The sequence below is a fragment of the Canis lupus genome, chromosome 22 (genome assembly GCF_003254725.2).
Source record: "Canis lupus dingo isolate Sandy chromosome 22, ASM325472v2, whole genome shotgun sequence".
In the NCBI taxonomy this organism is placed as follows: domain Eukaryota; kingdom Metazoa; phylum Chordata; class Mammalia; order Carnivora; family Canidae; genus Canis; species Canis lupus.
Genome location: NC_064264.1, coordinates 30,668,272 through 30,692,218, shown reverse-complemented (window position 1 = coordinate 30,692,218; position 23,947 = coordinate 30,668,272). Strand labels below are relative to the sequence as shown.

Below are 23,947 nucleotides of genomic sequence, written 5' to 3'. Positions count from 1 at the left end.
GAAATACTGATTTTGAATTAGCTGATCATTTTAACTTTCAGCATCCTTAAATCTTGTTTAAATACATAAACTTATCTGTGCTTTATCTTTTTAACAGTCTTTCATTGAATTTTAGATGCTACCAGTTATAAAATGTGCTGTTATTTCATATATCACTAAAAAAGAAAAATTGCTGCCAATTACATGGTGAATGCCATCAGTTATAAAGCACGTTATGAATAGAAATGTTGGTAATATGTGAGAGAAAAATATGCCTTAGAAGTGATAAAGTATTTTGCTTTTGTTTGATATCTTAAACCACAGGCAGGAGTAGCGGTAATTTGTATATAAGTTTCTACAAGGTAGTTGATTTAAATATGAAGATTTTTAATCATGGTTCTGCTAGTTTTCCTTAATTGTTTTTAAGATGAGTTAAGGAAATGGTATGATGGATAATTAATGGAGAGAAAGAGCATTAAATTGTTTATATTCTTGTTTTTGTTTTACTAAAGGTAGTAAATCAGACGTAAAATAGATTTTTACATTTGCTTTATGTTGCCTTTAAATAGGTGTGTGCTCACATCGTCCAAGCTATTCGCATGGAAGCCACTAGAGTTCGTGAAGAATGGGAACATGCTATATCAAGCAAAGAAAATGCCAATTCTCAGCCCAATGACGAAGATGCCTCCTCGGATGCTTACTGCTTTGAGCTGCTCTCGATGGTCTTAGCCCTGAGTGGATCTAATGTGGGCCGTCAGTATCTGGCTCAGCAGCTAACTCTGCTCCAGGATCTCTTTTCACTGCTCCACACGGCCTCACCTCGAGTCCAAAGACAGGTGACTGGTCATACCACTTACCTTTGGCTTACTTTTTTCCTTGAAACATTGTTAAAAATTGCACTATCAAAAAGAATCACCTTAGGGTCTTAAGTATTGATCTTTATTTTTTGTTTTGTTATTTGGTTTTTTGGATTGTATTTTAACTCCATGCTTTTTGTTTCTGACTCATTGTTTGAGAATATGGAAGAGCAAAACATGTTCCATTTTTCTACTGTGCTATTGTGATAAAGAATAGCACTGTCTACTGATTGTCTTACGACTATGAGATATGTAATGTTTCTTTATTCCCGACCAAATAAAAGATGTTTTTCTTGCTGTCCTAGAGTGGTAATTACCACTTCAGAAATTAAAAATCATGTTTTTATTTTTATTAAATTTTTGTTTTTATTTTATTTTTATTTTTGTCCTTCTGAAAGCTTTTGAAGTCATAGAACAGCAGCGAGGCTCACTTAAAAAAATGAAAACTTTAGAACACCACTCTTTAAAAGGAATTCTTTCCTTTTATTTTTCTTATCAGGTAACCTCCTTACTAAGACGAGTGTTGCCTGAAGTGACCCCTAATCGTCTGGCCAGCATCATTGGAGTGAAATCCCTCCCCCCAGCAGATATCAGTGATATCATTCACTCAACAGAAAAAGGAGATTGGAATAAACTAGGTATCTTGGACATGTTTCTAGGATGCATTGCCAAAGCACTCACAGTACAGCTAAAAGCCAAAGGAACTACCATCACAGGAACAGCTGGTACCACTGTGGGCAAAGGTGTTACAACAGTTACTCTTCCGATGATTTTCAATTCCAGGTTGGTCATTGCATCTATTTTAGTACTAAAATAGAACAGAGAGAGCTACTATTTGGAGAATTAAAGATAGGATTTCAGTCCACGGCCATACCACCCTGAACGCGCCTGATCTCGTCAGCTAAGCAGGGTCGGGCCTGGTTAGTATTTGGATGGGAAAGATAGGATTTCAAATTCCACTTTGTCTGATTATTCACCAAATAGAGGCCATAAACAACTAACCCATGTATAAAAGAGAATGCTGTATATAATAAAAGTGTCATTTCAAGTTAGTGGGGAAAGGAAGGTGTGCTGAATATGTGATATTGGAATACTTCTCATATAGAAAAATATTGTAGACACTTGTCTCACACCATATACAAAAATTAACTTGAGATCAATTAAAGCTTTATGTATATTTCTTTTAAAACTCCACTAGGACACATTATAGAATATTTTTATAATCTTCAACCCAGAAAGACCTCCTTAAAACACAGAACCCAAATGTCACAGAGGAAAAATTCACAGATTTGGCTACATGAAAATCAAAGTTAATTACATTGAAATATTTTAAAATATAAACTGACCTGGGAAAAATATTTAATACCTATATAGTAGATAATGAATTATTAGTCATAATATTTTAAAAATGACTAAAAATTAATGAAAAAAGACAAACAACTGGTAGAAAATACATGACAAGAGCAGTTAGTTCCAAGAAGAAAAATTACAAATGCCAGTAGACAAATGAAAAGACACTTCACTGGTAATCGGAAAAATATTAGATTAAAACAATAGGAAAATATCTTTTTGGCAACATTATGAATAAATAGGCATTTTTATGGCATCTAATATAGATTACTACATCTTTTGGGGTCTCAGTTTAATAACATATCACTATATTTAAAATATGTTTATCCTTTGACCTACCAATTCTACTTCTCGAATTGTTTCCCTAAAAAATGTTTATACATGTGCACAAAGATATGTGCAAGGAAGTGTGTTACAGAATTGTGTGTGACAGAAAATTAGACATCTGGAACAGTACTAGTCAAAGAGCCAGTCCATGACATTAAATAACACCAAGATATAAATCAGTGTGTTACTTTCTTCTTCTAGATAGTCTTACAAAAAAAAAAAATGTCGGGATCCCTGGGTGGCGCAGCGGTTTAGTGCCTGCCTTTGGCCCAGGGCGCGATCCTGGAGACCCGGGATCGAATCCCACGTCGGGCTCCCGGTGCATGGAGCCTGCTTCTCCCTCTGCCTATGTCTCTGCCTCTCTCTCTCTCCCTGTGTGACTATCATAAAAAAAAGAAAAAAAGAAAAAAAAAATGTCAACTGACCTAAAAGGTAGTGTAGTCAGTGATGTAGTTAACATATTCTGGTAGAAGCCCTTAATATCTCAATGTGGTTTGGTAACAAATAGCTTGTAGTCTGTGGATATGCTTTGAACAGATGTATTCTAGAAGGTGCAGGGTATAATTGGAAGGGAACATGTCTCAGAATAGCTCCTCTCTTAGGATTGAAGAGATAAATTATGGGTAATATTTTGAGTAATTTCTTTTTTAAATGCTTTAATTATTTGAATCACTTAAAAATTAAAATGCATGCTAAAATAACAGTTTTCATCATATCTATCTGTAACTGTCCCTGACTGGTTTGCATAAATGCTGACTTTTCTTTGTAGTTATGTTCGTCGAGGTGAAAGTCATTGGTGGATGAAGGGCTCAACTCCTACCCAGATCTCTGAGATCATCATTAAACTTATTAAGGATATGGCAGCAGTGAGTTCTCATCCTCCTGATCATTATGTTACTGAAGTGCAGTAGAAATCTGATTAAAACAAGCAGCTTATTCTACTACATTAATAGCAGAAATACATTAGTGTTACTTTGCTTTACTTAAAGCTTCTGTTCAGTAGGTTAACCATTGTGATGTTTGTCTTTTTGGTCAGTGATAAATTTGTCCTTTGTGTAAACTGTTCATTTCAAGCTTCCCAATTAATTTACTTGAGAAATTGTTACATTAGTTTTCTAAGACTTTAAAACTTAAAAAATAAAATACACTTTTTGAGCCCTACAAATTAGCCTAAATCCAAAACCCTAATCAAAAATTAGGGCTCCCCAAAGTGAAAGTTTCTCATTCTCTTTAGCTGTCCTGGTTTTTTATAAAGCTTTTATTCTTTATTAATATTCTCCACCATTGTCTTTAGATGTTCTTTTCAGGGAGATCTGGGAAAATGGAGGAAAGGGAATTACTTCTCAGAGCACCTGGCTCTTACTGGTGGCTCCATAATGCTACTAGTTTCCTCACATTCCATTATATTTTCAAGCTAAGGGGAGCAAGATGCGGTAGAAAGTGGGCTCCTGAAAGGTTGAGCGGACAGCATTTTGGAGGAAGAGATGGAGGAATTGAACTGCCCTTTATAAGAGAGTTAATAGCATGTGGATGGGAAGCGAGAGAGGATATTCTGGGGAAATAGGAAGCTCTGTCTTTTTTCCCCAATAGCAAGGACATTTCCTCAGTCAGAGAAATGAACTTTCTCACTTCTCAACAAGTCTTCCTCAGGATGTTCATTGGATAAAAATATTTAGGAAAAATATTTAGGAACACCTAAGCTTTGTAATAGGTGTTTATATTCAGCAAAAATCAAGTCAGCTAATAAAAGTTATTGTACTTTGAATCCATTTATGTTCTTGGGTTCTAGTAATAATATTCATCTAAAATCAGTTAACATAGCTGTATAAATTTTGTGTTAAATAACAAGGCTTCATAATCAAAATTTCTCAAGCATAGTTACTTTAGTACTTCTATTAAGTTTTTATCTAAATGTAAGAGGAAATGCTATTGAGCTCTGTAGGAAGAGTTGAGAACCTTGTTTTTTATTTACAATCATTAAAATAGTGATTAAAAGCTGAATTTTTCAGAGTTGTGAAGGATTTTTATTTCAAAAGTATGCTGCTGATGTAAAGCTGCACTAACAGGGGCGCCTGGGTGGCTCAATCAGTTGCACATCCAACTCTTGGTTTCAGCATAGGATGGTAAGATCAAATCCCACTTGTTCGTCTCCCTCTGCTCCCCCCACTACTTGGGCGCACACACTCTCTCTTTCTTTCTCTCTGTCTCTCAAATAAATAAATAAAATCTGGTTTTTAAAAAGTTGCACTTACAAATCTTTCCTTTTTAATGAGAAATGTTATTTAAGAGAAGAGAATTTACTTTTATGATTATATGTTTCTGGTTGCTTATTAAATTATTCTCTCCTGCTCAATAGGGTCATCTGTCTGAAGCGTGGTCCCGAGTGACAAAAAATGCCATTGCAGAAACCATCATTGCCTTGACCAAGATGGAGGAAGAGTTTAGATCTCCAGTGAGATGTATTGCAACAACTAGGGTAGGAATTTATTTTCATTTGGTCTGTATGGTTGCAGTAATAGGTTTGAACAAACTTGAAATCGATAGATCAGTTTAATCCAATTTTTTATACCAAATATTGTATTTACCATAAAAGTGATAAAGGCTTTTTTTGAATTGTGAACTAAGTATAGTGGTTATAAACATTCACTATTATGTGTTCTTTATTCCTAGTTTTTGTAATTATTTAGGAAGCTAAGAATAAACTGGTTAGAGAAGGCTAAGTAAGTTACCTATGTTATCTTTCTAATATGTTTACTGTAGCTTACACAGTAAGTTTAGCATCAACATTATGGTTAGATAGACTGAAGGTCCATCAAAGACAAGGCCCTCCCTGACTCATTTTGGAATGGCCTAATTACTCTAAAGTGAAGCCTACCTACTAAATTTACAGACCTTACTTTTAAAAAAGCAAAAAGTGTATGCCCTGGGAGGGGTAGGACGGAATCTCTTAGCTAGCAAGTAGAATTACATTCTTCAGATGAGACGTCCATAGTAATTTTTGATCTACCAAATTTCATGTCTCATGTACTTCCAAAGGAGATTAGGGATTTCCTTGGAGCAGAATCAGTGTGGCAGCATTAGGAAGAAATAAACATTGGCAGAAATTGCTTGATTTCAAAGCTTGAATTCAAAGCTTGATCTCAAAGAAGAGAAACTGTATTTCTCTAGGGCAGAAAATACCACTTCATGTCATCCTGCTAGTGAGCGTGACATGTGAAGCCGTTACTCTGGCAGCAGAGCTTTAGCACCATACACGTGCTCCTTTCTTTCCTTCTACATTCCCCTTTCTCCTTGCACACTTTATTTTTGTTTCAGTTTTTCCTTTTTTCTATTTTTCCCTGTCACGCTCTTCATATGCAGTGACACTCATGCACTTCTTAAATAATTAACTTTTTCAGTAATAAAAAAATAATACCATTCTATGTAAAACTGAAGCTTACCCTTTGAGCCCCAGAAAGTTCTAAACTGTCTCTGAGGGCTGTTTTCCAAAGTCTGCTAGACATTTACTTATTTCTGATAGTCCTAGGTGTTTAGGAGCATACCGAGACTTTTGAGGAGCTGTTCTTACCCAGGAGAATTTAATATGTACCCACCTACTTATGGGATTGTGTAAAATTAAACAGAATTAAAGTTATTGCACCACCTTGCTTGGAACATAGCACCTCAGGCAGATGATGCTAGATATGCAAGAGGCGCCAGTACAGTAAATACCCAGTGTGTATATTCATTTAATAACCTATTGCTTACTTAGTAGACCAACAAAGGATAATTTTATATGTCAGGTAAAAACCAGAATGGTTTGTCACAGCAGCAGTTGGTAAATATTTGAGTGCCATTGGGTATACATGTATTTTCAAATTCAGCTCACATTTATTGAGCTGTTATCATGTGTCAGGCAGTCAGTGTTTTAGAAGTCTTTTTTAAAAATTCAGTACTCTGACAGCCTTTCCTTTTAACAGCTCTGGCTTGCTCTAGCCTCACTGTGTGTGCTAGATCAGGACCATGTAGATCGTCTCTCTTCAGGGAGATGGATGGGAAAGGATGGACAGCAAAAACAAATGGTAAGATCAGAATTGTTTTCTAAAAATGTTTATTTTTCTTTATAAGTAAGCTCTAGCTTAGCTTTAAAAAAAAAAAAAAAACACTTGCAAGTCAAAATTCCACCATGAGCAGAAACTTGTGTCACATTGCCCAAGGTCATCTCACAAGTCTGTTTCACTTAGGGTCCTCTCTTTGTAGCCTCTTAGGGGCTTTAATTATATAAAAGAGCTTTCCTCTTCTTCTTTAAGTCATGTTCACATCATATCAAAATGTGTTTTTAGCCAAATCTCATTGTATCCCTAGATTTTACTCTAAATGTTATCGGTCATTTGGTAAAAAGGAAATAAAGCAGTAAGAGAGGCATCATGAAATACCATTTATTCACAAATACACAGTACTTAAAGTAGGTTTGATAAGTATCCCTAGGTGCACTGGAAGGGAAGACTTTATAAAGACCCTCTGAACATTTTCTCACTGATATTCAAGTGTCAAAATGAATCATTTATGCATTTAGGATACAGAATGTTAGAACATGGGGGGAAAAATTTCTTAAGTCATTAATCAAAGTATATGTTTATTTATTAATCATTGAACGTGCTCAGCACATTAATTATTGAATTAGAGGTTTTGAAGACTTCTTAAACTTAAGTACATTTGCCATAATTCTGTTTAATGTTCAGATTCTAAATTCCTAATAGACCTCTCAGAACAATAACATTATTGTTGTGAATAAATTACATTCAATTTGTATGAGTGTCTGGGATGTTCTTGTTAATGTAATGTGACATGTGGGAATGCCCTGTTTCAGCCTATGTGTGACAACCATGACGATGGAGAAACTGCAGCCATCATTTTATGCAACGTATGTGGAAATCTGTGCACTGACTGTGACAGATTCCTTCATCTTCATCGGCGAACCAAGACTCATCAGAGACAGGTGACAGCTTCTCTCTGTGCACACAGAGCAGTATCTGGAGCACTGGATGCGTTCAGTAAATTATGAAATAAATATGGGAAGGAGGTTTGGTGTGATGGGAAGGGACTGATGCAAAGGGACTTTGCAGTCAGAGCCTCAGTGAAGTTGCCAGCTGCCTCACTTACTGCTGTGTAAATCAAGACAGTCAGCTAACCTCTCTGAGACTTAGTTTCCACGTTTATAAAAATGGGGCTGTTGTCAAGATTCAGGACAAGATTGGAAATATCTGAAAATTAGAGTGCTTAGTAAATAAAAGCCATTATTACTACCAAGTAATTAAATTTGATACTTCCTCCTTCACAGTGAGAAATAAAATATGTTTCCCTTTAATGAAACAATAGGTCTTCAAAGAAGAAGAAGAAGCTATCAAGGTTGACCTTCATGAAGGTTGCGGTAGAACAAAACTGTTCTGGTTGATGGCACTAGCAGATTCTAAAACAATGAAGGCAATGGTGGAATTCCGAGAACACACAGGTAGCAGAGGATTTAAGGTTGAACCATGCCTACTGCTTAGGATTTAACTAGATGTTACTTACTTACTATGAATTATTTAATACTGATTATTTTGAGTATATTCTGATAACTATGACATCATTGCTCACTGTCTGTATTATTATATTTAGTGGACCATGTTCTATAGTAGGGTATTAGACAACAGGTCAGGAAACCTAGTTTGTCATTCACTAGCTATGTTACCATAAGCAGGTCATTTTACCTCCAAAACATGTGATTTTTCTTTTTTTTTTTTCCTGATGTAGATCTTATTATACTCTCAGCTTAAAGTTACCCTAAATCTTACAAATTCTTAATTTTCAGCACCTCTATAGTCTGCCATTTGTCTGACTGACACAAATTTGTGATGTTGAAGTTAAGTGCAAATCTGAACAAATTTAATTCTATAATAGGGGTATTCTTCATGCTTCAAGAGCATGGTCTTTTTTTTCTCATTTCTTCCTATAATCTATCAGGGCCATATATTACATTAATAAATATTCGAATGTTGAAACATCTTTGTATTCATGAATTAAACTACCCTTTTAAAAAATCTATTTTTCCTGTAAATATTGCTGAATTCTGTGTATTGTATTTAGAAATTTTCCATCTGAGTTTTAAAATTAGCTTGGTCTGAATTTTTCCAATCTTCCTGTTCTTTTTTCTAATGTTCTGTTCTTGTTTTATGGATTGTGTTCTTTCTTTGTTTCAAACATTTAATTAATTTTCTTTTCATATTATTCTGTCAATTTTAGTTCCTTGGATGGGAATTCTTCTGTTTTTCAAATTTTATATTATCTAATGATAGGTTTTCTTCTATGCCTTATAATTTTGTCATTGTAGAAATTCTTAAAGATTTACCTTCAATGTATTCTTATTTAATTTTTATTATATTTTGTCTGGAACTACGCTTTTGGAGCTGGGGGTTTGCCATATCTTAACCTACTATCTGTTTGGCTTCAGATAGGTCTCTAGTTTCTTGTCCCTTTTTTGTTACTAGTTACTTTATAATTAGGACAGCTTACAGCCCTTCCACTGTAAAACTGCCAGGCTGATTTCCCAGGAATAGTAACAGATACAAACCTGATTTTCCTGTTGTTGTGTTGTTGTTTTTAATTAGTTGTATTAAAATATGTAGAAAACATATTCTTAAGGAGGATTTTTTTCATTTTCTTCTTGAACCTAGGCAAACCCACCACAAGTAGCTCAGAAGCATGCCGCTTCTGTGGTTCCAGGAGTGGAACAGAGTTATCTGCTGTTGGCAGTGTTTGTTCTGATGCAGATTGCCAAGTGAGTATATGGTTAGACAGTCAAGCTATCCCAGTATGGAATAGCATGTATTCCCTGGTGACAGATTTACTTCATATAAATAAGAGGTAGAGCTCAGCATCACTTCAGTTTTCTAAATTAATATATTCCACATGTCAAGAATTAAATGCTCTATTAGAGCTAGAAAATGAGTCAGATAAGTTTCTCAAACTCAAACTAGACGGTGTGTATTTATCAGCTACCACCATAATAAATATTTAATGTTTGCTTTTATGCTAGAAATAGGTAAAAATCTATGGACTGCATTTCCTTTGCCTCTTACATACTTTATTCACTTATTTCCCTATAAAAACTTCCAATATTTGAGAGTTCTTTAGTCCTGAACATCCATTCACGTACTCCATGCTCTCCAGATATTTTCAGTTCCTCAATTCAGTTAACAAAAACTTGAGTAGGGCCCTGCTAGTGAAAGATACGTGTATGCTTTTTGTACCCATTTTGGGGAGGGGGTAGGTGGTGATTGGGAGATTGTATTTCAGGAATTTCTTTTGCTTCATGACTATGCACAGAAATAAATAGATTAAAATTGTATTTCACTTTTTATCAGCATTCCCTTTGTGAATTTTTTAAATCACATTAAAAGAAAAATTACACACTGAAAAAATGTAAATTAAAATTTTAAAATTACACACTGAAAAAATATAAATTAAAATTTTTTAATTACACACTAAAAAAATTTGCTAATGATCCTTAAGTTATATTCAAATAAAGAATAAAAATAGCTTTATTGTTACCTTAAATAACCTTAACGTGTATTTCCAGTGGGAAATATCTTGGAAAATTAATATAATGGATATAATTACCAGGCTGTGTGCCTTTTTCAATATTTTATATGCCATTATAATTTATCTTTAATAGGAATATGCTAAGATAGCCTGTAGTAAGACACATCCCTGTGGCCATCCATGCGGAGGTGTCAAAAATGAAGAGCACTGTCTGCCCTGTCTACACGGCTGTGATAAAAGTGCTACGACGCTGAAGCAAGATGCTGATGACATGTGCATGATCTGTTTCACTGAGGCGCTCTCAGCAGCACCAGCCATTCAGGTTGTCTCAGCTCTTAAAGTATTAAATGTTTCTAGAATTTAACGTGGGAAGGATAAATATATCTGTTAAGTAAACAGATCCCTGAACTTTTTACATCATTGAGAGAAAATGTGCCACTAGCATCTCCCAGTTTGTTGAAGAGCAAATTCCATCTTTTTATGTTCTGTTTCCATTTTGTGTGTTCAGCTTTCATTTGTTATTTGTGTGAGCCTATATAATCAATAGAATGTATAAAATGTTCATAAGAGAGGGAAAAACAATTAGTTTTTCTAATAACTGCTCTCTTCTTAATTTCCAAAACCCAGAATGGTAGCATTATGTAATTGATGTATACATAGTGATACATGCCTCTAATGCCTCTATATGTAACATGTATGCATACTTCTATAATATTAGTAATATTATTGGAGTTACTATTTGCTAAATATGTTTTTTTTTAATTTGACCCCTTATTTATATTTTCAGTTCTTAGGATTACAAGATAAATGAATATTCTCAAAAAATATTAAATCTTTAAATCAGTAGTTCCTTCTTTCTATAAGATACAAAAGGGAATAATTTTAAATTAAAAAAAAATTTTTCCTAACCTGGTTTATTCTTTATAAAGTGCCATTAATATGCAAGTGGTAATGAATTGGAAGAAGCTAAAGACCTAGTTAATATAGGTCTTTAATAAAGATCTATAATAAAGACCTGATTAATATTTCACAAATAACATACAAGTACTGAACTTTTATTGTCCTAAACTTGATTTTTCTCTTACCTGCTTCAATTATCACCTTCACTGAATTATCTGCCAGTTATTCAAGTGTTTATTATTATCACATTTGCTTATATCCTTCTCTTTTTTTAATTTAAGCTGGACTGTAGTCACATATTCCATTTACAGTGCTGCCGACGAGTTTTGGAAAACAGATGGCTTGGTCCAAGGATAACATTTGGATTTATATCTTGTCCCATTTGCAAGGTATGGAATGAGAAATTATCTACCTTCTATCTGTTTTTATCTTTATCTTCACCTTTCAAAATAAATATGTCAGCATCTCTTGGTGACCTTCCCAGTTTACTTTTTAAACCCCCAGCCCCCACCAATTTCTGCTCTTCTCATCCAGGTGATGCCAAAGAATATTGTAAGATCCCTCTATCTGTTATAATATATTTCAGAACAGTAAGTGTCAATTAAAAGCTGATTAAATGGAATTAAACATATTGTATCAGAAAATTCATTTAGATATTGTCATCTTTAAAGGGTGTTCGTCATCACTTTCAGACCCTTCAGAGTTTAGATCATGTGACATGACAACAGATGACTACCAAAATGAATGAGCCTGTAGTGCTTGTGGGCTCTGATACCTGCCATTAAAGATGAAGTCTGGGCTTTCATCTTCATGAAAGACTCTTTTAGAATCTTAGGTAAAATAAGGAGAAAATTGTTGACATTTTGACACATCTCTTTAAAGATAATCAAAGTAGCAATTTGTTTTGGCAAGCTAGTGATGATTAACTTAAAAAAACCTTTAAGAATGTGATTAACAATGGCTTCTCTATTAATTATCCATTCCTTTTTGTTCTATTAAGTTCTCCCTATTTCCTTCAGATATGCAGACTGGTATAAAGGGTATAACATGGAAAGACTTAGCACAATCATTGCTTAGTTAAACTGAGGAACAATCAAAAAGATTGTAGTAATTTGACCTCTCTTCTCATATGATGCCACAATGAAAAGTCGCATTTAGGAAATGATATGTGGTGTGATAGAGAAAATACTACCTCCTCATTTCTGTACCTGGCATTCAACCCTACCCAAGGAACCAGACAGAACACACACACAAGAGGGAGTATGTCTTATTTGTGGCAACAAGGCAACCTTTTATTCCCAGAAGAGCTAAGGCAGCAGGAGCTACATTGCAGACTCAGGAAATATAAAGCTAATAAAACAGAATTTCATGTTTTATGTTCTATTTGCTTCTGTTGTCCCTGATCTTGGAAAAATGAGGGCTTGAGAGGATTTCACAGGATTATTTCTAAATGGCATTTTATTTAGAAAACTTATTCACTCTCTGGTTATCTCCTAGCACAGTACTTGGTTCTTCGGTACACACTTAAGTATTTGTTGAATTCAAAGATAAATGATTCTATTAAATAATGTTTATTTTTAAATTTCAGAACAAAATAAATCATATAGTATTAAAAGACCTGCTTGATCCAATAAAAGAACTCTATGAGGATGTCAGAAGAAAAGCCTTAATGAGACTGGAATACGAAGGTCTGCATAAGAGTGAAGCTATCACAACTCCTGGTGTGAGATTTTATAATGACCCAGCCGGCTATGCCATGAATAGATATGCATATTATGTCTGCTACAAATGCAGAAAGGTATGCTATAAATTATACTAGGAATTTTTAAAAACTAGAGATCACCTTTGTGATTAAGAATTGAATTGTATAATATCTAATTCTTACATCTTAAGTCTGAGGTTAAAAATCAGAAAGCTTGATACTATGAAGTTGAATTTTTTTATTTAATTTATTTTGGGATTTTTTTTAACCTATACAGACTTATTTCCAAAGCATGTGATATTTCTGTACACAAGCTAACTTCACATCATTAATCTCCTGTTTGCCAAATCCATTTGGTTCTTAAATAAATGTCTCCTATTTGACTCTTTTCACCATTTCCTCATTAAAATTACTTAGCTTCCAGAACAATACTCTTGATATCTTCTTTCTTTCTGGTTATTTATCTGTAACTCCTTTATAGGGTTCCTTTCCATTCACCTCCTCCTTAGTTTCTTAGCACTGTATTCTTGCCTCATAATAACCTACTCAACTTTGCTGAGCTCTTGTATATCTGCCTTTGCCAAACCATTCCGAACTTCCAAAATTTTTGAGATTTATAAACAAATATTTAACTGCTTACTGGACATTTGAATTTCTCACATATGCTTCTAAGTCCATGTGAGGAGTATTACATTATCAACTTTGACTCTCTCATTCTCCAGTCTTTATTTACAAAGTCTTGTCAACTCTGTCTCTAAATCTCTCTGAGTTCTTTTTTCCTGTTACATCTTCAGCAACCCTAATCATTTTCTTTGGTAATTATAACAGCCTTCTTACTGAGCCCCTAGTGTGGAGCTCCTGGAGCTTCCATTCCATCCTTTACACTTACATCACTACTAGGAGATTAATATTTCTAAACCTCAGATCTAATGTGTAATTTTCCTGCTAATGATCCTGTATAGCCCTGTCCACATCTCCAGTCTCATTTCCCAAAATGCTACTATTTGCACCCCATGCTACAAAATACCAAACAGTTTACAATTCCCCAAACTCAGCCAGGTTTACTCACTCACTACTGACTCCTCCATGCCATTGCATAGGCCATTCCTCTTCATGGAATGCTTTTCCTACTCCTCCTCTACATTTTACTCTCAACTGACACTCACCCAGACTCACATGCTTGTATGCATAGCCAAATCTGTCTAACCACACTTCCATTTTACCTCCTCTGTAATTTGCCCACACCTCTGCTCCACTACCACATGATTTTGATATATTGCATGCCTTCTTTGTAGCACTCCTTATTTTGCATTATGATTACTGATTGACTTGTCTCTGCACCACTTGATAAGTTCCATGAGAACAGTGTTTTTTTATTTCTCTTTCTCCAGTACTTGGCACTTATTAGACACTAAGTTAATTATAGAGTGAATAAATGAGTAAAGGAATCTGTAAATGAAGAGTTCATCATCTCCCAATGTAACAAAAAGAAAATACAGCTAATGAATGGAAGGCAGAATAGGGCTGAGTGAAGTAAGTCAATCGGAGAAGGACAAACATTATATGTTCTCATTCATTTGGGGAATATAAGGGAAGGGAGAAGAAATGTGTGGGAAATATCAGAAAGGGAGACAGAATATAAAGTCCTAACTCTGGGAAATGAACTAGGGGTGGTGGAAGGGGAGGAGGGTGGGGGGGTGGGGGTGAATGGGTGATGGGCACTGAGGGGGGCACTTGACGGGATGAGCACTGGGTGTTATTCTGTATGTTGGTAAATTGAACACCAATAAAAATAAATTTATTATAAAAAAAAAAATAAAATAGTAAAATACAATGTAAAAAAAATTCTTTACAAACAAGTATGTAATTTTTCTGTATTTGAAACAATACAAAGTTATTTCACTTTGACATTCTTGTAGGTCATCTTCTGAACTTTATCCTAATGGCCTTTGGGTTTGTTTATAAGATAAAGACCTTTATTTTTAAAAGTCATTTTGAAATAAAATACTGAAAATCTGACATAAAAAAAAAAAAAAAGGAAGGCAGAATAGGTAGATGATAGCCAGAAAGGCAGTTAAGTATACATACATCCAAGGCAAGACTAATAGGGCCAAATACAATTTGTGGAACTTGTATTGTTACAAAATAACAAAATATTATTTCTGTGTGTTATGTGCTAAAAACATCATAAACGAATAGTGTGTTACCACAGGGATGACAGTCCGATGTCTAGGAAGCAAGCAGGGAATCTTAGAAAATGAAAAAACTGGAATAAACAGTAGACCTCAGGACAAATAAAATACTTCTGAGGCCAGATTTAGCTGGTAGACAATCATTATAACCTCTGTATCAATGAAACCTGTCTTTTGACCTGTTTTTCTGTTACAGATAGTAAATTTATATTGACTCATCTTGTTTATCCTCAAGTATGGATATAGCTTTTTGGCTATGGGACGTGTTGTACATGCAGACTGCCCCAATTATAATTGGCCTCATTTATTTTCTGCCTAGAGCAAATACAGATAAACCAGTCGCCAAGATAATTTCACCTATTCAAATGTGTATATTGGATACTGCTGAGTTCCTACATATAATATAGCCTTATAAGTATGAGCAGTCTTCTGAGTGGAATTGCCAAATTTCCCTTACTTTTATTTTTTTTTAAAGTAATCTTTATGCCCAACGTGGGGCTTGAACTCACAACCTCAAGATTAAGAGTTACATGCTCTACTGATTAAGCCAGACAGACATCCCTTCCCTTTCCTTTTTAAAAATTTTTGTATGATCAAAATTGATTTTTTTCTATCCCATTAGCCCAGGATTCTAATTATGTACTAATGTTTATTTTAGGCATATTTTTGTACTATAATATTAAAATTTGGAAATTTCTTAAGCATATTTATCAAAGCAGTTAGAAGGAAACATTTAATACTTGAAAATGAGAAAAATTACTCAAAATTTACCCTGAAAAAGCAGTGTCGTATCATTACTTAATGTCTTATTCTTGACATTTACTTGGAATATTTATTATACATTCTTTCATTATTTTAACAATACAATGTTTGAAATTCCTATGGTAAGGATGAGTTTATTCCAGAATTGAAGCAGATTTATGTCATACTCTGATCCACGTGGCATGCAAAGGAATGTCTTAAATATAATCGTATTTTTTAAGACCTCTGGATCTTACTTTCACTATGCTCATACTGTATGTCCCATAGCAAGGCTTTCTTTTTTCCTGCCGTAATCTAATTGTGTTCTCTGCACAGGCATATTTTGGTGGCGAAGCTCGCTGTGATGCTGAGGCTGGACAAGGAGATGATTATGACCCCAGGGAGCTCATTTGTGGTGCCTGTTCTGATGTGTCCAGGGCTCAGGTGGGCAGAACATTTTATTAAAAAGGACAGCTTAGAAATGTTAAACCTCTAATTTTTTTTCAAAAATAATAATATAACTAATATGGTGGAAATAGTATAGAACGTTTTTTGCCCAGTGCTTTCAGATGTTTATGTAGCAGGGTATAATTTTCCAAATTAATTCATAGATATTATTCTCTTGGATGTTATTTGCATTTTATAATTTTGTCCTCCATAAAATGGTCAACAAGTAATAAATGTTCTTATTTTATTTTCTTAAACCTGCAGTCACACTTTTAGATTTATCTCACTTTAGTGAAAGCTTCACAGTACAGCTGTGAGATTGATAGATGAAATATTAACTATCAATTTGGTTGACCAGGAACAATTCACCAGGAAATTAAGTGTCTTCTTTATTAAATCAGATTGATTTTTGATGGATCTGAGATGAAAATTTGGGGCTTTCTCTACACCTTTTGGGCAAAGCCACACATTTATTCATTAATTTTTTTAATATTTATGTCATTTTTTCAGTCAGTTTTGAGAGCTGTCTATCTATACTCGCAAAATATGAATCACTGATATATGTGTATATATATATATATGACTATTTTAAGTGTAATTGAAATAGGCTCACTATAATCTTGTGTCTTTGTATTTTCTTTTGCTATAGATGTGTCCAAAACATGGCACAGACTTTTTGGAATATAAATGTCGCTATTGCTGTTCAGTGGCCGTCTTTTTCTGTTTTGGAACAACACATTTTTGTAATGCTTGTCATGATGATTTTCAAAGAATGACTAGCATTCCCAAGGAAGAACTACCACACTGTCCTGCAGGTATGCTCTTAATATTTTTAAACATGATTGTGATGTATATACTTTCTAGTTTAATTTAATGATCACATGAGTTCTCTGTTCCAAGTAGCAGAAATCTGGTTCAAACTAGTCTAAAGAATCAGAGGGAATTGCTTGGTTCTTATAAGCTTCTGACATTCTGAGTGAAGTGTAAAGATCACCATAGTGATGAGGGGTTAGGAGTTGTAGTGGAGACAGTTGCCTGGGGAAGGAAAAGGAAGTCAGCTAAAGATTAGTAAAAGATGCACTGTTTGGCACTAAAGGGCCATGTGAAGTTTGAAGTTACAAATTGATAATAGAACCATTTTAAGGATTTAGTGGGGTTTTGTTTTTGAGAAGCCTGGAACCAGCACCATAAAATGGACAAGTGATTTGATCTAGAATGGTTGGGAACTAGCAGTGTAGTGAGCATCAGAAAGTCAAGGATTTGAGCCACTAGAATACAGGAGAAATGATTATGTATGGAGGTCAGGCTGAGAAAAATAAGAATATGAAACCAAAAAGAAACTGAAAGATTGGGAGAGATCAGGAGGCTGGTGGTCCCAGCCCTGAGGTGGGAAGGGAGGGAGGTGGAAGGTGAGGTAAACATGACCATAGAAGAGAATTTTACATGAGATAGATCTGAAATTGGTGAAAATACATAGAAGAGTACTTACAGCACAATATATAATTTTGTAAAAGCTGGGAAACATATTCTTATCCACTGTTGTATCAGAGTGCAGATGCCAGAACCCAATAGAAAAAGCCATTTGATGGTGCCTCTCAAAATTTCAAACACATCTACCCTTCAACAATCCCATATCTAGGGATATACCTACATATATGAATTAAATAGAAAAGGAAAATATGAGGCTATTGCTTGTAATAATAAAAATTTGTAAACAATCCAAGCATCTAGTAGGAGGGTGGTTAAACACTAAGTACTATGCACCATCAAAAAAAGAAAATGATGATGAGGATGGAGTTTCTGTGTACTGATCTGGAAAGATGTAGAGGAGACTATTACATGAAAAATCAAGTTATGGAACAGGGTATACAGTATGCGATCTTGTAAGGAAGGGGGAAATGAAAATATATGCTCCCATTTGTTTATATGTGCCTTAAAAACACTGGAACAATACAGTAGAAATTAATAAAATTAGTTAACTATTGGGAAAACCAGAAAGATGGGTAGAAATGGGGGAAAGGTGACTTATATACAGATTTTTTTTTTGAAAGAAAGAGAATAGATTTTTTTTTTCGTATGGATACTTCTGCCATTCGTTCATGTCAAAAAGAAATTGTTATACTCTTCCTCCTCTCAAAACTTTTTTTTTTTAAGTAGATGTAGTAGGCTTTGAAAGAAGCAAGATCAGAATAATGTGCAGCTAGGTGTTTAGAATAATGGCCAAAGAATAAAGATGTGAAGCCTAATAGCAGGAGGAGGGTGGTCAGCTGGAGGTGAGCAAATGAAGAGAGTGAGATGGGGGCAGCATCTGGATCAGGTAGCTTCAAGGGAGACAGACTTTCCTGATAAAAGCTGTAAGTCAGTGATCTGGAAGTAAATGGGAACCAGGAGAGTCAGTCTTGCTTCCTGGTTCCCATTTACATTGTGTCCTCTTACGACATAGAGGAGTGCAGGAGATAAGCAGCTTCTAGCTGAGAAAGTCATCAAGGAGGCAAGCTGTGTCGTCAGGGAAAATCCATATTTTACTTAATAAAAGAAAGTTTCTTCTGTGTGCAGAAACAAAGACAACAACCCAACACTAAAAGTAATCAGGAGGTTAGCTAGTAGTAAAACAAGTATTGTGGAGAACACAGCAGTGGAGTCATTGCTGAGAGGCTCCTGCAAAGGCAAGGCCTCCCTTCGCTCATTTACACGATCACCCAGGTCAGCCCAACAGAGGGACCTCACCCTGGAAACAGTCAACCAGAGGAATGAGGCAGGAAAGGATTTCGACAGCAGAAGGAAGGAACTGACATCGATCCCGGGCATTTTCACATGTATTTTCTTACCTAAGTTTTTACAACTACAAGGTAGATGGTGTTACCCCACCTTCACAGATGGGAAGTTAAGGCCTCAAGAGGTTCAGTATCTGTTCTAAGATCATAACACTCAGACCAAGTCGTGCCCTCCCAGCCTCTCACTTTCCTCTAATTCATCCATTCCTTTGGAGAACTGGAATAGAATTAAAGCAGACCCCACAGTGAAATCAGCAGGGGAGACAGCCATGCATTTTACTTAGAAGGACAGAAGGAGTGATTCTCTAACCATTGTCAACTCATTAATTCCAATTTTTAATATATAGATGAGGACAAGAGTCCAAATTAAGAAATTAAAGTAGATAATTCCTCTATTACTTTCTAAAATATTTGCTGACTGCCTTCTGTCCTGCCAGGATATTTAACCTTTACAGCTCCCTGTGAGTTAAATATTGCTGTGCCTATTTTAAAGATGAGGGAATCAAAGATTGTTAACTTTGCCTCAGTTTTCTTATCTGCAAAATGGGGAGAATAGTTCCTGCCTCTGACTGAGAGAAGATTAAGTTGAAATACTAGAACAGTGGCCTCAGTAGTAAGCATACAAACGTCTGCAGGTGTGTTTCGTTTTTACTTTTACTATCATTATTTTTCATCACCATGATTAGATTATGAACTCCAAGTTAGGGGCCGTGTACTATTCATTTTTACCTCCCAACAAAGCAAATATTTGTTGAATAAGTGACCCTTTGTTTTCTCCCAGAAAAAAACAAGACTGCAATTTGCAGGAGCCATTGTCGATGGTGTCATGCACTTGAGTTAGAGCTTTAGATCTGCCATCCAATGTCCCTCCTCCTGACAACTCTCCCCCACCCACCAGGGGGCAGACAGAAGATCAGTGTACAGTGTGATATGGAGTGGGAAGTGTTATTATACTAATATACTTTATAATTTATAACTGGAATAATTACCTCTCTGAGTTTTAACTGCTGCCGTTGTGTCTGCTAGCTGAAACAAGCAGTTGACTTCTCCTTCTGAGATGATCTGTTCTCTGATGCTTGCCCTCATGCCTTGGTCTTATGCTTCTGTGGAGCTTAATTTTTATTCCTCTATATGAGGTTACTGTTTGTTATTGTTCAGTAGTAGTAAAACAACTTTTACTGAGTATATGTACTGTGCCATGCTAAGAGCTTCATAAACACTAGCCTTTTATCCCTCCTGTTTTCCTATTTTTACATCACAGAAGTTTTTAAACGTAGGGTCACCTGGGTGGCTGAGTGGTTGAGTGTCACCTTGGCTCAGGTCATGATCCTGGGATCCCGGGATCAAGTCCCATGTCAGGCTCCCCACAGGGAGCCCTGTTTCTCCCTGTGCCTATGTCTCTGCCTCTCTCTCTGTGTCTCTCATGAATAAATAAATACAATCTTAAAGAGTTTTTAATCCTAAAAAAGAGAAGATCTCATTTGACATTGATCTGGATAAGCTCATTCTATTCAATCTCATACATTTCTCTTAAACAGAGTAAAATTTACATTTATTGTTTTGGTTGCTAGCTGCAGGAAACTAATGCATACTTTATTCCTTCCTCTGCTGTTAGGAACTCTGCATTCAAGTATAAGCCCAGCCAGTATTCCCTACACAATAAAGCTCTTCCTTTATAAAGGAGCTAAAAATCCTCGTTAAATGATAAGAAACACATGACATGAAGCATATTAATGTAACAGGTCTTTTTTAAAAGAGAAAAAGTAGTTTTTAATACATTTCTTAATTCTTATTTTGTCTATTTTTTATTTAAATTCAATTAATTAACATATACCACATTATTAGTTTCAGAGGTAAAGTTCAGTGATTCATCATTCTTATATAATACCCAGTGCTCATTACATCACATGCCCTCCTTAATGTCCATTGTTGAGCCTCATCTATTTGATTATTAAGTTTATATCTTCCCTGGAGTTCTTCTTTCAGATTGTTAAATTTTATACTATTTAACCATTCATATATTTAAGCTGATTTTCATTTTTCTATTAATCTCCCTTCAGATACTTTTAAAAATAAGTCTCTAATAAATCAGTCTTCCCATTCATCAGTGTATGCTGTTTCTTCATAGAAGATAGAAGGGTAACATGGCTTATTTACATTTTAATTTGTTTTTACTTGGAGAAAAACATTCTACAGAAGTCTCCATATTCTCTCATCCAGAATAACTTTCTGTTCAACTGAACTGACAGATTTTCCTGACCATTTTTGTTCATTGCTCTTTACCTTAAAATGATATATCTAATGCTCAACATCATCATCATCAGGGAAATGCAAATCAAAACCACAATGAGGTATCACCTCTCACCAGTCAGGATGGCTAGAATCAAAAAAACAAGAAATAATAAAGGTTGGCAAGGATGTAGACTAAAAGGAACACTCGTACAGTATTGGTGGGAATGCAGACTGGTGTAACCACTGTGGAAAACAATATAGAAGGTTCTCAAAAAATTAAGAATAGAAATACCAGGGGCGTCCGGGTGGCTCAGTCAGTTAAGTCTCTGACTCTTGATCTCAGCTCAGGTCTTGATCTCAGGTCTTGATCTCAAGATTCAAGTCGCATGTTAGACTCCATGCTGGGTATAGAGCTTACTAAAAAACTAATAAAAATGGAAATACTGTATTATCCAGTAATACCACTAATGGGTATTTACCCAAAGGAAATGAAAACATTAATTCAAAAAGATATATGCACCCCTGTGTTTATTGTAGCATTATTTACAATAGCCAAGGTATGGAAGCAACCCAAGTGTCCCATCAGTAAATGAATGAATAAGGAAGATATGGTGAATACACGCACACAGTGGAATATTATGCAGCCACAAAAAGTGAGATCTTGCCATTTATGATAACATGGATGGACCTAGAGGGTATTATGCTAAGTGAATGAAGTCCGAGAAAAAAAGAATTCTGTATGATTGTTTATACATATGTAGAATCTAAAACTTATATGTAGAATCTAAAACACTTATATGTAGAATCTAAAAACAAAACAAAAAGCAAAAACAGACACGTAAATACTGAGAACAAACTGATAGTTCAGGATAGGGGGCACAAAATGGATGAAGGGGGCGTGGGAGGTTCAAGCTTCTAGTTCTGGAAGGAATAAGTCACCACAGTGAAAGGTACAGCATAGAGAATAGAGTTATTGGAATAGCTTTGTGTGGTGACAGATGGTAGCCACACTTCTGGCGAGCATAGCATAATGTGTAGATTTTGTGGAATCTGAAACTGATGCAGCATTGTATGTCAGCTGTACTTCAGTTAAAAAAAAATTAAACTTTCAGGATGATGTATCTCATTCATTAATAGAATAAGATCTGTTGGTCACAGGACAGAATGTGGTAGGTAAGGGATTCTGTCCCTTATATATATCTGGTTATATATACCTGGTATGTTGAATTTTTTATGGTGAACATTTTTACTTTTATAATTAGAAAAAATAACTATTAAATTTTATATTTGTGTCATCTTTCTTTGAATAACGTATTGGTGATTTATATTTACATTAGGTTTGTGTGTGTGTATGTATTTCTTTTAATTATATTCTTTTGCATCTTTCAAAATTATACAGGTCCCAAAGGAAAACAATTAGAAGGAACTGAATGTCCCCTCCATGTTGTTCATCCACCCACTGGGGAAGAATTTGCTCTGGGTTGTGGAGTGTGCAGAAATGCTCACACTTTTTAGAACATTCAGATTCCTTTGTCTACAGAGAAAAAATTGCCTTCGTCCCCCAAGTGGATGTGGTAAAGTTAAACTCTGCTCAGGATAAGGACGGGACCATTTTTACATCCCATGAAAATGAACCATTCACAGTGCAAGAAGGATGCCAAATACCATGTACATAATTCTTGCTATGGAAAGTTTCCCCATTATTTTGGTTTATCTTCTTTTGAACCAAGACATCAAATTTGTGAGGTGTTTGCATGTGGCCATTACCGTCATTGGCCTGTGAAACATTGAACATTTATAGATAATTGATATAAAAGAATTGCCATGCCCATGGACTAAGAATGATGCTGGCTTTCAAGCAAAAAAGAAAAAAAATAATCATTGTTTATTGTATACTGCCTTTTTGTAATCCTGTATAATTGCATCACGGGTGAGGAGGAAAAGAGGAATATTCTGGTTTATTTCCTAGACTGTTATTTAAAAAAAAATTGTGTTAGGACTGGCATATAAATGTAATAAGTATCACACTGTATATAAAGATATCAATGTTTGTCCTGTATAAGAATTACTAAATTACAAATGCAGTTTCATTTAAACTTCTAGGTTAAGTTGAGCCTGAAATTTTAATGAAGTGCAATACTGAGTGTGCCTCATTATCTTGCAGCTGTAAACAATATTGGAATGTACATGTCAATAAACCACTGTACATTTTTATACAGTGATAAAGTCTAACAACTGTGTGAGGTATTGCTTCAGAAACAATTTAAATACCTTTAAGATTTAAAAATCCGGGGATCCCTAGGTGGCGCAGCGGTTTGGCGCCTGCCTTTGGCCCAGGGCGCAGTCCTGGAGACCCGGGATCGAGTCCCACGTCGGGCTCCCGGTGCATGGAGCCTGCTTCTCCCTCTGCCTGTGTCTCTGCCTCCCTCCCTCTCTCTCTCTCTCTCTCTCTCTCTCTGTGTAACTATCATAAATAAATAAAATTAAAAAAAAAAGATCTAAAAATCCATCCAATTTTCCATAAAGAAATTCACTAATACAGCACAATAATAACTTTCCTAACTCTTAGGGAAAAGAAGAGTAGTGATGAAGTACATTTTGGAATCTTAGTTAAACAATGGAAAGAACATATGAATATGTGTGTAAATAAACAGATATATGCCAAAGACAGACAAAAAGCATTTAGGAAACTGAACAAACCCCCATCTTACTAACCAGCACCTTTTTGAACTTGTATAAAGTAATCAACAAAATTGCTGGGCTTTTTTTTTTTCTTTGTTTTTCAGACTGCAGTGTGTTTCTGTAGATCTTTGTTACAGTTAGCACATGAAATTGACAAATTGTTGATTTATAAGTCATCATAAGTCAGACTAGTTTTATTCT

General features: G+C 35.1%; 1 protein-coding gene across 14 annotated transcripts in view; it reads left to right on the top strand.

Moving 5' to 3' along the window:
* Nucleotides 1-23,299, top strand: part of MYCBP2 (MYC binding protein 2) — a 258,985-nt gene extending 235,686 nt beyond the window's left edge. For all 14 annotated transcript variants that reach the window (XM_035704586.2, XM_049099236.1, XM_049099235.1 and 11 more), the window contains 14 exons: nt 549-815; nt 1,336-1,619; nt 3,283-3,379; nt 4,870-4,989; nt 6,473-6,574; nt 7,363-7,491; nt 7,872-8,004; nt 9,209-9,312; nt 10,210-10,398; nt 11,258-11,365; nt 12,565-12,774; nt 15,948-16,055; nt 16,708-16,873; nt 22,464-23,299. In XM_035704586.2, coding sequence (XP_035560479.2) covers nt 549-815; nt 1,336-1,619; nt 3,283-3,379; nt 4,870-4,989; nt 6,473-6,574; nt 7,363-7,491; nt 7,872-8,004; nt 9,209-9,312; nt 10,210-10,398; nt 11,258-11,365; nt 12,565-12,774; nt 15,948-16,055; nt 16,708-16,873; nt 22,464-22,579 — 2,133 coding nt within the window. In that variant the 3' untranslated portion in view covers nt 22,580-23,299. The remainder of the gene's footprint in view (nt 1-548; nt 816-1,335; nt 1,620-3,282; nt 3,380-4,869; nt 4,990-6,472; nt 6,575-7,362; nt 7,492-7,871; nt 8,005-9,208; nt 9,313-10,209; nt 10,399-11,257; nt 11,366-12,564; nt 12,775-15,947; nt 16,056-16,707; nt 16,874-22,463) is intronic.
* The last annotated feature ends 648 nt before the right edge of the window (nt 23,300-23,947 follow it).